Source organism: Xenopus laevis, chromosome 9_10L (assembly GCF_017654675.1).
Source record: "Xenopus laevis strain J_2021 chromosome 9_10L, Xenopus_laevis_v10.1, whole genome shotgun sequence".
NCBI lineage: Eukaryota > Metazoa > Chordata > Amphibia > Anura > Pipidae > Xenopus > Xenopus laevis.
In genome coordinates, this window is record NC_054387.1 from 91,227,931 (window position 1) to 91,241,216 (window position 13,286).

Genomic DNA, 13,286 nt, shown 5'->3' on the forward strand with positions numbered 1-13,286 from the left:
TCCTCTCAGCATGCCAACAAAACGGTCCTTTTTTGTTCACAGAAATAAGTTAACTTTATACTTCTGTATAGTAAAGTTAAGACATACATAGCTACAAAATGGGTATTGATAGAAATGCTCCTGGGTAATATTTAGGGATTTCTCATATTTCCCTATAACCTTAGTAGAGCAGAGGTCAGATATACCATTACAAAAAATATAAAGCAGGACAAAGAACTGCCTTACCATGCTTCAAAAAATAAAAATAAATTCATATGGACAAATACAGATAGATATATTAATCAGTCTGACAGCAAATAAAAACATTATGCCCATGTGATTAAGAGAATATTTATGAAAACCTAAGGAAAAGTAGGGATGCACCCAATCCAGGATTCGGTTTGGGATTCGGCCTTTTCAACAGGGTTAGGATTTAGGCAAATCCTTCTGCCTGGCAAGACCGAATCCTAATTTGCATATGCAAATTAGGGGCGGGAAGGAAATCACATGACTTTTTGTCACAAAACAAGGTTGTCAAAAATGTTTTGCAAATTAGGATTTGGTTCGGTATTCAGCCGAATCTTTCGCAAAGGATTCAGAGGTTCGGCAGATTCCAAAATAGTGGATTCGGTGCATCCCTAAGGAAAAGTAACCCCCAGATGCTCTTCCAGTACAAAAAACAAGAGTTGTACAAACTTTCAGCCAGTAGAATTGGAGGCAACTGTAAGATTCTATTACCAAATAATGTACCCCAGCCTTTGGGTTTAATAACCCAAGTGTAAAATTATTATCCATTCAGTCTCATTAGTAAAAAATGTGCAAGATGATATGCCAAGAAAATGTTTATTGAAAAAGACCCCATCATTCTTAGGGTCCTTTATGTTCAATGTGTCGTCAAAATTCTACAATGTGCTATAGGATTTTTTTCGCTTATTTTTCTTTACAGTGATAGCCTCTTGCCTTTTCCCTTGAAAGAGTGTAAATCACTCTATAGATCCAAAGGAGGAGGATGAGAATAGAGAGATGCTGTTGGGTTCATGGTGGTCTTTCTTGTGATGTAAGACAACAACAGTTTAGACAAAGGGAAACAGCTGTGATGAATTCGGCATATGGAAAAGTGATATGTTCATTTTTTTTATCAACATTCAGCCCAGGTTACTCTTGAATGTTTCATCACATGGAAACAAAGTGACTTTTCAGGATTACATATTAAGGTTTTTAATCAGCAGAAGTGAGATAATGTTTATGTTGCAATGATATAGGAGAGGCATTGGCTGCACTCGAGTATTTCAGTGTGCTGTATTTGACATTTTGTTGATTCCTTTTCTACCAGTCTTTTTCCATTGTGTAAATTATTTTCTTTAATTTTCACCTGGGAATGAATTTAGAAGCCAGACATGACTTTCAGTTTGACAATTTTATTTACAATATGTATTTACAATCCTTATTTGTAATAGTGACATACTGCAACCTCAACATTATCATTACTAGTCCTAGAAAAGAGATATAGATTCAGATAAAACACACATCTAACGACAAATTAGAGTATACTATATGGGATTTCAGATACTGGAAATAATTTTACCTGGGAATGGAAACTTTTTATTACCTGATTATTTGTTTTACTAACACCTGGACATTCATTATATACATCATGTGACCAAGAAAAAAACTCTGTGTGTCATTTTTTTTATGTCAACAGAAATCCTGGATTTCGCTTCACACTCCTGTTTTCCTTCAGTTACCTTTTATTTTGCATTGTTTAGTTAATATGGAATGTCTATATGTTCACATTGACACATTATGTACACTTGAACACTAGTTCATTCTCTAGTGTAGGTTCCTCTTTTCATAGTATCTCTTACCATTAATGTGGTTGTAAAGTCAATATATGAGAATTAATTAATTGTCAAAAGATTGATAACATGGGTGGTAGATTTTAGATTAATCACAGGACACTCAATTCATTTTGGTAATAAATAATTGATTATGAGAGGTGGTCCAATATAATCAGGATTTGATGTGGTATTGGTTATCCCAAGGAGGAAATTAAACAAGTTTCAAACACAAAAGTGGATTTTTGCAACATTATGATATAATAAAGTCATAAACAGGGTTTCTTTCTCTTTCCTCTTTAATGTGAATTACAAATGTGTTATTGAAAGAAAATATCTGTCTGTGACAAAGTATGCCATTGAAACAACCAGTAGTCAGCTCTCCTGCAGCCAATACTGTTCCCACAATGCCTTGCATGTTCTGAGATTCTCATTCTTTAGGGGTCTGTTAATTACAGAACATTATGCAAGATATTGTGAGAAACAGAAATTTGTCTCAATGGGAGCTGACTATTGGTACAATGGTACATTTAGTCAGGACCAGAAATGGAGGAAATAATTTAATTTAGAAATAATTCCCGTTATTATGGAAAGTTGCTTAGAACAAAATGTATTGTGCATAATGTTATATTTGGATTACCACCCGTTTAATATTGCCTCACTGTTGTCTTATAATGTACAGTGTGTGAAACATACATTTATTTATTATTAAGGTAGTGACTGAAAGTATGAAGCCAATGTGTCCCTCTTCTTCTTTATATATAGGAAACAGCAAATATTATCTGAGGCTACCAAGCAGTGGAAGGAGGGAAGGACAGCATGCACGGTTACTGAGTCCGAAGATGTACTTGCCAAGAACTGTCCTCTGCATGGTGTTCCGGTATAGAGCCTCAGGGAGCAGTGGTGGAACACTTCAGGTGTCGAGGAAATCTAGTCAGGAGAACAGGTTGCTTTGGAAGATGAAAGAGGAGCAAGAAAGTGATTGGAGAGAAGGCCGAATCATCTTGAACAGTTCCAAGGGAGAGGAAGAGTACCAGGTATGTGATGGGGATTTTGAGACTACCAACAATTGTTTGAATCCAGCTACAGTCTACAAATCTGACTCGTTATATGGTTGTGATGATCCCAGCACCACAACAGCTGGATCAGTGTAGGGTGGACCTACTATTATTTTTTTTTATTTCTTACACTTTTTTCATAAGCATCAACTGTATCTACATATATCATAAGAGCTGGTGGTGCCTGAAATGCGAATTCAGTATGGGGGCAGAGGAAAGTCTTCTTTATAATAAGTGTTTTAGGGTTAATACAAACGCCATATGTGTCTTTGATATTTATAGCTGATGCTACGAGGTGGGCGTATAAGAAAAAGATAAACTAATGTCAGGCTGTAAGTTCATAAATTGATATTTCAGAATACTGGCAGACTACCTCTGTTAGCTGCAACAGAATTATATTAAGCAAATTTATAGTGTTTATTTAAATATTACAGTAGAATCTAGATGACTAATATCTTGAGTTAAGCAGGATTGTTTTATGCTGTTTTGTGTGTTGTTATAGCAACTAAATGGTACAGTGCTGTTATTCAGAAAGCACTGATCTATGGCAGCATTTGGCTTTCTGTGGATGGCATTAGTTTTTGATGTATTAGGGAGAATGCTGATGCCTTGTCTTCCTTGGAAAAAATATTCAGTGCTCCCTGTAGTTTAAGTATGTAGGCATCTGCTCTGTGTTTCAAGTGGCATTGTAATCGAATAGAAATGACACATTGCCACCTACAGTCGGCATTAATGGAATAAAGACAGCTGTCCGCTGAAAGGTACATGAAAAATGCCTAGTGTGTATATATGTGAAGGGCTGATTTGAACTAAAATTATGCTTTTATTGGATTTGATCTATTGCCATCACAAAACAACTGATTCTGTCTCTTTTTGAATGCAAGTATATGCAAAAAGTCAAAATCAGATTCAAATTGTGGCACAGCATTAGAAAAAAAAACAAACTGTAAAACTTAACTTGGGTATTATATGATGTGCAAGGTTAAGGTCAAGAATAGCTATTGTGGTAGAAGCCATGCCAAGTTTTACACTCAGCGTTCCATGAAGTATCAGCTGGTTAATATATACATTATTTATTATAAGGTCAATGTGTTTGCAAATGCAGATTGAAACAAATGGAAAGTGGCGCTGCTCCTAAGAGCTTGCTAGCAGTCATGCATAAACTTGTGTGTTTTTATGTACACTTGATCAGTAGCGAAAGGTTTTCTTAACAGAACAGATGTACTCATCAAGAAAAATATGAGTGATAATAAGGTGGCAAGAGCTAATAGTGAATATTCTCAAGTATGATGCATGAATGCCTGTATAGGTAACAAGAAAACCTTGAGGTGATAATAAGATAATCACATGTGGTGGGAAGGAACTGAATCTTTTGCAGGCAAGAATTATTTGCCTTAGGAGAAAAAAATGTAATCTTTTCTACAATGGTTTTAAAGGATTTGCATAGAAATGGATCTTGGTTGGGGTTGGTTTTGAACATATTATTCAAAATAGGATTGCTGTTCAAAACTTTAAAATATAAATAGGGAGAATTTATAAAAGTATATGTTATCCTGCATGCTAGAATGCATGGCCCTCTGTGCAAGGCAGATTTTCAGCCCATATGGCCTTGCATGTGATATATATGGCACCAAGTCAGAACATACCAGTTCCAGTGACCAAATGGAAACCTAAAGTTATCCACTTCTTCGGTGCATGTAGCTATGGTGCCATGTGGCTTATTTTCCCTAGTCAGTCAACAGAAACTACATTTTGCTCAAAAAGAAACTGCACAATGCAGCCCTTGATGAAACACAACATAAAGCTTGTATCTGTGTTAATTTCATTACATATAGGAATTGGATATGGAAAGCTGTGCTGGTGGAACCTGGAAGACAAGTTAGAGCTGTTCTAGAGACTCATAAGTAGCAATGTTGGCTTTAGGAAAATGACAGCCATATATCATTATACTAATTTAAAAAGCAATGTTTAATCCAACTCTTCCATTTGAATGTGAATGCAAAAATGCAATGGGAAGTAAGAAAAACATACTGAATTCCTTGTCCACCCTTTCTAATAAATGCAAAATAATACGAGCCTTGCGCAAGAAGCAGAGGATTTAAATGAACACTTTTTCTACAATATGTGATAATTAAAAGAGTTAAGACCAGCATAATTGTAAAAACAGCTGTTGAAAGAGCACATTTTTGCAGTGCTGTTGCTTTAAACTAGAAAGGGCTGCATTGATTATAAAAGCAGGAGGTAACTGTATTAATCAACACAGAGTCACTAGGTACCTTGGCGTTGAAAGGAAATGAATTACATTTTAAATTCTAATTGTTTAGTCTCTTCTCAGCCAGAGGGACCTACAGTTAATGCACAGCAGACTTTCTCTGGCTGTTAACGGTAGCTAGTAGCAACACAGAGGCACTGAACACATACTCAGAGCTGGCTTTGGAATATGAATTATGTACAGAGTGCAGTCCCTTTAGAACTATATTTAACAGAACAGGCAGTACATTGACCCTGAGCCAAACTGCAGTCTTGCATTGTGTTTTGGGGGGAGGCAAACTGTCTTCTTCAATCTGCTTTGCTGGGGTGACTGGCACATAGTTTGAGGATATTTGTTAAAGTTGGAAAGAGGGATGCCCATTTGGTGTATAACTGATCTAATAAGGTGGCGAGAGACTAATAGGTGCGCTTAACTGCCAGGGGTCATTTTTATTTTATAGCTACAGTATATGCAGAAATTGTAGACTAAAGCCTTCATGATTATCCTTGCTGTTGCTCGGAGATTTGTCTCTGCAGCTTATTAGGATCTGACCTTAACTTGATGCATACTTCCATATATTTGGACTGAAGAACAACATTTTGATCATCTGGTCAGATAAATGTATGTCCATCTCCTCTGGTTGTATAGCAGTTCCCCTGGTGTGAATTTTTATTTAACTTTTTTGGGATTGTGGGAAGTTGCTGTATTTCTCCAAGCAGACTAGAACTGGTTTTGCAAAGTAAAAAAAAATAACCATTGTTTTAACTTTTTGCAGGTTGTCATTGAAGGCATTGTTGGCAAAGGGCAGCCAGGGGATATAGCTGTCGATGACATCCGAATAGCTACTGACATACCAGTGGAACACTGTATGGGTAAGTGTTTTTTTAAAGAAACAATCAGCAATACCATGCATATACTCTGTATGGAATGTACAGTATCATATGATGATCATTTCCCTATCTGGAGGACCTAATGGAACTAGATGATGTAAAGACCAATAAAATTAGACCTCCAACAAAAAAAAATGAAAGAAAATGTTCTAAACAACAACAATTAGAATCATACGTTATCTCAAACATCTCTTTGGTTTTGGGGTGCTTTGTAGGTGTCACTTTTTACCCCTGCACTGCTGGTTCTGGTCTTGAAACAGTTTTGGTTTGAGTGTCAAACACTATGAATGACTTTGTAGTTGTCACACATGGCTGTTCCCTTCAGAGTTCTACCTTCTATGTTTCTGATAACGGGGAGGGGCAAACTCATTCTGCAATTCTATTAAAATTTTGCTCCAGGAGAAAGTTTATGTCTAATTAATTCTTCTAATTAATTCTTCTCTGGTTAATTTGTAAAACGCATTTACAAAAAGTTCCATGAGGATCTGAAAAAGTCTTTAGGCTCATTTAGTGATAAATCCCAGTGTAGGGCAGGCATGCTCTGTGCGCTTGTGCCGGTTGTACCTTTTGTTTGCAGATTTGGTGCAAAGTATATTATTTCCTTTGGCAGGTGTTAAATATAAGGTTCCCACTGCACATTGCCCCCATGTGATCTCTACCTAGTGCTTAATGGATCACCTGCTGTGGACTAGGGCACACGTGCCCTATAGTTAATGGCATAAGTGAAAGAACAGTGTTTTATAAGCAAAACCATTGCAGCTTGTGTGCATCATATACAGGCACAGGATTTTTAGAAATCCAATTTTCTTTGGAAAGAAAACTTAACCCAAAGTTCATGGTAAACCAGGGCACAAAAATAGATGCAAATCTAACAGACTTTACATTGCAGCAGGTTCATGAGAGAGGTTACTGTACATGTGCTGTACCCAGGGATGTGTTCCAAAGTGGGTGAGGAAAACGCATCATTAGGCCATGAACAAACAAGATATTGAAAAATGTCAGTGTATCATCATTAACTTTTCAACCATGCTCACTTTTTACATAACAACTTGTCTCAGGGGATACACACCAGCTGCCAGTCAGTGTTATACGCATGAAAGGATTGACAGGCTCCAAGGGAAGCTTTGCAGCCTTTCCCTGCCAGAGACTGTCTCTTACAAATTGTGAGACAAATGCTTGGCAAGCTTCTCTGGCAAAGAAGGGTTAACAGTGACGAAACGAGAAAAAAAAACACTGAAAATAAGATTTTGTGACATCGTCACATATGTCACTGTGAAATATCAGGCTTACTCTATGGGTGCATATTTTTATGGAACACATCATATGAAATCTCTGAGCATAGTCAAAAATGTCATAAAAAATGGCATGCATATTGGCATAGTCTATAGCAATACACACATAAGAATTCCAGTATAGCTCTAATGTCACCAACAGTCAATGGATTCTGGATGTCACTCCAAAATCACATATGTATGCTAGTATTTATATCTTTCTTTCATGTGCTGTCGATGGGCCCCAGTCTTAAAAACTAGTTTTCATATATGGAATTGGCAACTTGCAAGCAAAGGCTTTAAAAAATGGTGTTTTAAATTGATGCTGCTTGTGCCGATTAAAAATCTGCAACATGTTTAGGGTTGAATCCAATTAACATAAGGCCTATGTTATAAAACACGATTCTAGAGTAGAATTTTCAGGCAAGAATTGTGTGAAAATCAGCAGTACTGGTGTTTTTTACACAATTTTCTGACAGCAGTGGCAGGCAATTTTGAGCCATTTAGTCATGCATTTGTAAAAGTGGAGAAATGCAGCAGGCAAAACACCTTATTTGCCATAGGCCTAAGATTTCAATAAGACATAAAACTATCTTATGATAATAACACTTGTAAAAGCAGTGATGAGCAGGTGATTAGCCTATATAATCATTGAAATGATAATGTAACCCCAAGCCAATACACAGACTGGTTCATTTTGCAGTACGCACAGTATTTCCATGATACAGCATCTGGGAATCAGTTACCAAGATCCAATGGCCCAGATGAGTGGGATTTGGGAGATCTGGACCAGAAAATTACTTTTAGTGCAATAATCGTGACTGCAGATAGCTCAATCGAATAGCAAGTGACCATGGCAATGAGTTTAACTTAATTCCGAGGAGCAGCATGTCACAAGGCAAAATGACTTTTGATTTTACTTACGCCAAAAGGTTAAACAACATATTAACATAATACACATTACCATATGTGAATGACAGTCAGTTGTTAGCTAACAATGCTGGGGACTGTAGTCAACTACAGCTGCAAGGCGTCAAGCATGAAGTTAATGAATACCATCATTATTAGATAATTGTTTTATCCCAGTATAAAATCACAGATTACACACAACTGACCACACTGTGGTTCTTACTTGAGCCTTGCAGACAATGGACTGAACGGTTGATAATGCAGCCAATCAATACACGTCATTTGCACACAAGCCCAGCATTGACATTGCATATTAAATGAAACGTAATGATTCCTAGGGGAGGTTTCCTGCTTGCATTTGAAATTAACACACTAATGTGACTTGCTTCTCTGCTTCTTTATGGGTTTTCCAACCCTCTTTTGTCTTGCTGTCATCTGGCTGTACTCTCAAGGTTATATAGCTTTAGAGCTGGAGTTTTAAGGATTTTTTAAGGAGTTTTTTTAGGTTAGCAACAGTTTCTTGAATTGTATTGTCACAAACTTCTCCTTTTACGTTAAAGCCAGCAGGTTAGATTTACTTTATTGTGTATAAATATAGAAGTGGCATGCCTTATGCTAAGAGACACAAGAGTACGCAGATTCATGCCCCACAGAGCTTACAATCCAAGTGGAAACATTCCGTATTTAATGTGTATAACAAACAAAAATAATCACTACTTTCTAATACTTTTTTCTACCATTTTAACAGTGAATATTGTTCGTCTTTTTTGTTTTAGAACCTCTCACAGCCTTTCCAAGGAATCCAGTATTCTCCCCAGGTAAATTGAACTCTTCGTTTGCATCTATTCTGTTATTTATATGTGAATGCAATTAAGAAAGACCATGAAACCTTTTTGAAGCCAGAAGGAATAGAGTGTTTAGTGCATCTGCACATGGAAGTTAATTGTATAGGTTTTCTGAAATCCTGAATTTTGCCACATGCTTAGCAAATATTTTGTGCTTGTACCTTCTGTAATTTCTGACTGTGCCTCCTACACAAGGATAGATAGATAGATAGATAGATAGATAGATAGATAGATAGATAGATAGATATGGAATATAGCCACTGACTTGGCTGACTTGAAAAACTATTAATTCAGTCTGATGTTACTGGTCATCATCACCAGCTGATTTTCTGCTTGTATCCCTATCCCTGAGATAATAGGTCTGCAGTAAATGAACTAATCGTTGTAAATCTTCCATTAAAGGTTGAGATTAGAACAGTGATGTGAAATTGCTATTGCCATCCACAATTTCAGACAGCGCCAAGCTCCTGAGCAATAGCTTTGAAGGAGGCAGTGTCTGTGAAATACAATCTGCTATCAGGGCCTGTAAAAACAATGTACTTTTAAGTATTTGGACCACACACACACACACACACTAACACACACAGAAGCCTATCAAATAATGTTTACTTTCATTAGATTTATCTTTATATTGGCAGTGAAATACAAAGGCAGAACATGTACCCTCATTATATTACTCATACTCATAATTATTTTTAAATTCTGTTTAAGTGTTAATTTAACAAAGAATGCATCACACAAAAAGTAATAGTTCTCAAACAGTTATCAATATATTGCCAAAAGGCATTCATCTATTATCAAGAGAACACTGTACAATCTTCTCTGTGGAAGTAACCATTTTATCTCACATTGATGGCACCTGAGGAGTTGGTTCTCATTATTTTGCAGTAAATGCTATTTGCAAAGGTAGCACCCCTTTGGGTAAATCCACACTGGGCGTTTTGGGGACATTTGGTCGCCTGGCGACTAATCGCCTTGTCTTTGCGGCGACCGATCTCCCCAAACACCTTCCCTGACTCTGTGCCAGCTTAAAATGAAAAAACGCCGGCGCTGATCTCACGAGGAAACTTCGGGCAACTTTGGAAAACAAATCGCCGAATGTGATTAGCGCCGGCCTTTTTCATTTTAGCCGGCGCAGAGTGAGGGAAGGCTTTTGGGGAGATTGGTCACCGCAAAGACGAGGTGATTAGTCACCAGGCGACCAAATCTCCCCAAAACGCCCAGTGTGGCCTGACCCTAGAAAGATCTATATGATTAATGTATATGTATCTTTATATAATGTCCATTATGCCTCATTGATAACATCATGACAGATTACTTATTCTCTACCTGATGAAATAATCCTTTGCTAGTGATTCCAGTGACTTTTATTTAGCTACAGTGAGTGTCCTTCTGCATTGCTGCACAGTACTTTATTCAGTTACTGGAAGCTCACAGCAAGTGTTGAGTGTCATATTGTTGAGCTGTCTTAAATATATGACATTAATTAGGGGTTGATTTATCAAAAATCAAGTTTTTTTTTTTTTTGAGAACGCAGTGAAGAAACAAACACAAGTCCGTATATTCTCGAGAATATTCTTTGTAACCAAAAATAGTCGCCATTTATTAAACAATAAAACCACGAAAAGTCGCCAGAAAAAACTCGACAAGTAAAAGTTGGCGAGGTTGTATAGAAGTCATTGGTAATGTTCTCTGACAACTTGTTTATTTATTTTCCCAGTTTATTAAAACATTCAAGATTTTCAGCCTCATTGAGGATTAATGGGACAATGAGATTCTCACTGAATATTTTGTCGCATTCTTTTTCTTATATATGCTAGCATTCGAGAAAAAAAGTCACACGAGTTGTATCTGCCTTTTATTTCCTCGTCCTCATTTTTGTCACAAACACGGATTTTGATTAATTTGCCCCTTAGTTTAACAGACACACAGTTCTTAAGCTGTTACAGCAATACAAAATTTTCATACATAATTTCGTTTCTCCAACCTATTCCTAAAGTAGAAATCTGGGGGGGTCTCTTTTCCATATTTTTAGCTTTACATATAACCTGTGTAGTGTTACATTTGTCAAAGGCATCCCTTTCTAAGTTGCACCTTTAAGGCTGCATTCAGTGCAAGGATTAAGATCACAATGCTTACAGGCAAAGGGGACTTATTAAGTACAGTTCAGGGCTCCAGAGCATGTTGCAGACCTAGGTACCCCTTCTTTTGCATTTCATGCATCATGTGAGTTCAAGGGAATCCCCCACTTTCCACCCATGTGGCATGCCTTCTTTTTACAGTGCTTAAACACAAGCAGAGCTGCAAACAGAGACAGGTGAAACTGTTTAGACAACATTTGTGCGTTGTGAGCAAAAACATGACACTTAGCACCTGTTTTTTGCACCTTGACCCCTTCTCCCATGATCAATGACTGAGACCTAAGTTACTGTTAGTTTTCCTTTTTAGACTTGTTTGGAAAACATCATTTCCTTGGAACTCACGTGACTATTACTATTTCAAACAACAGAAGTCTTGCTTTATGGCAGGGATTTTAAATGACTTCACACATCTATTCTCATTCACAATACTGCTGCTTGGAGATGTGGCTGATCTAACAATGAGAACATAAGTAAACAGATACATTTAATTGATAAACTCTCTAAAAAAATTACAAAAATATATGTAATAATGCATGGTATTATATTACAGGGGTTAAATGGGATGGATTTTGAGGCTCTTAAGCGAAGCATAGTACAAATGACCTAAATATACATTTGCAGAATTTAAGTTCATTCTTTCTTTTGGCAATTGTCTTACTTTTATACAAATGTCAAATGCTTATAAACTCAAGAAACAAAAATGCAGCTATTTGCCAAGAGCATAGCTGAATATTAGCCTTTAGTTCTTGTTGACTTGCAGTTGTAAAACAAATGCCTCTTTTCCTAAGACTGACAGATATATAAACCACTTCTATTTATATAGTAACATTTCTCAGTTTGTCAGGTCTCCATTTGAAGAGACTCATAAGAGTATTTATGGGGGAGATTCTTCCAAAAAAAATGTTTGTGGCAGTATTGAGCAATATACACAAATACCTCTTTTTTTTGCCTAAAATATTAGCTTAATAGATTTGAATTAACTTTTTTTCCTATAGTCAAGTTCAGGCATGGGTAAAGAACTGGCCGAATCCGAGGGGGAGTGTAGCCCCAGCCATCATCTCCTACACATACACATGCTGACAAGGGGTCACATGATCATCAGTCCGAGTGGCTGTTTTAGTTACAAACAATAATATTAAATAATATAATTGCTTCTTTTTCACCAGGTTAATGTTACTGTCTGTGATCCTTCACATATTCATATATATTCATATCGCATACTTTTACCTTATTTGTTGTTATTTGGAGGTTTCTCTGAGATTTTCCTATTCTGCAGTACTTTCTCTCTGAGCTTGGATCATTTTTTGCGTATAATATCAACTACCATGACTGTGAACCTCAAGGCAGAGCCAAAGAAAACACAGCAACATCTTGCCCAGTACTTAAGAATAGCATGTTCCCAAAAGTTATTTTTAGCTAAAAATTGTGAATCTTGCTCTGTATATTGCCTCTTAGTACTAATGTTAGAAGACAGCACAGTTCTTTGATTGGACTCATTTAACTAATATTTAATTAGAAATCTTTCTTGCAAAAAATAAATATTTTTTTATATAAATATATATATATATATATATATATATATATATATATATATATATATATATATAAATATATATATATATAGCTTTACATATACAAGTAAGAAGAAGTGTAGGAAACATAATAAACAAGAACACATACACGTACATTTTGAAAGAGATATAAATTAAATTGCAGCTTTACTGGCAATCTTGAATTCACAACAATGTTTGGATACTGTATGTACCTAGATAATGACATATAACAATAATTATGACCCCAGTCACCCAATAAACATCATAATTGCACATTAAAGGAGAAGGAAAGGTTAAAACTAAGTGAGCCTTATCAGAAAGGTCCAGCTAAATATACCAGTAAACCCCAAAGTAATGTTGCTCTGAGTCCCCTGTAAAAAGAAATACTGCATTTATTTCCTTCTATTGTGTACACATGGGCTTCTGTATCAGACTTCCTGCCTTCAGCTTAAACCTCATTGCCCTGGGCAAGAGCATGCTCAGTTTGCTCCTCTTCCCCCGTCCCCCTCCCTTCTCTACTGTAATCTGAGCCCAGAGCAGGGAAAGACTCAGGC

General features: G+C 36.5%; 1 protein-coding gene across 3 annotated transcripts in view; it reads left to right on the forward strand.

Annotated features, from left to right (window-relative positions):
* nrp2.L (neuropilin 2 L homeolog) overlaps window positions 1-13,286 on the forward strand; it is a 96,191-nt gene that overhangs the window by 66,681 nt on the left and 16,224 nt on the right. For all 3 annotated transcript variants that reach the window (XM_018236183.2, XM_018236182.2, XM_018236184.2), the window contains exons 13-15: window positions 2,580-2,851; window positions 5,899-5,995; window positions 8,970-9,011. In XM_018236183.2, the coding sequence (XP_018091672.1) occupies window positions 2,580-2,851; window positions 5,899-5,995; window positions 8,970-9,011 (411 nt within the window). The remainder of the gene's footprint in view (window positions 1-2,579; window positions 2,852-5,898; window positions 5,996-8,969; window positions 9,012-13,286) is intronic.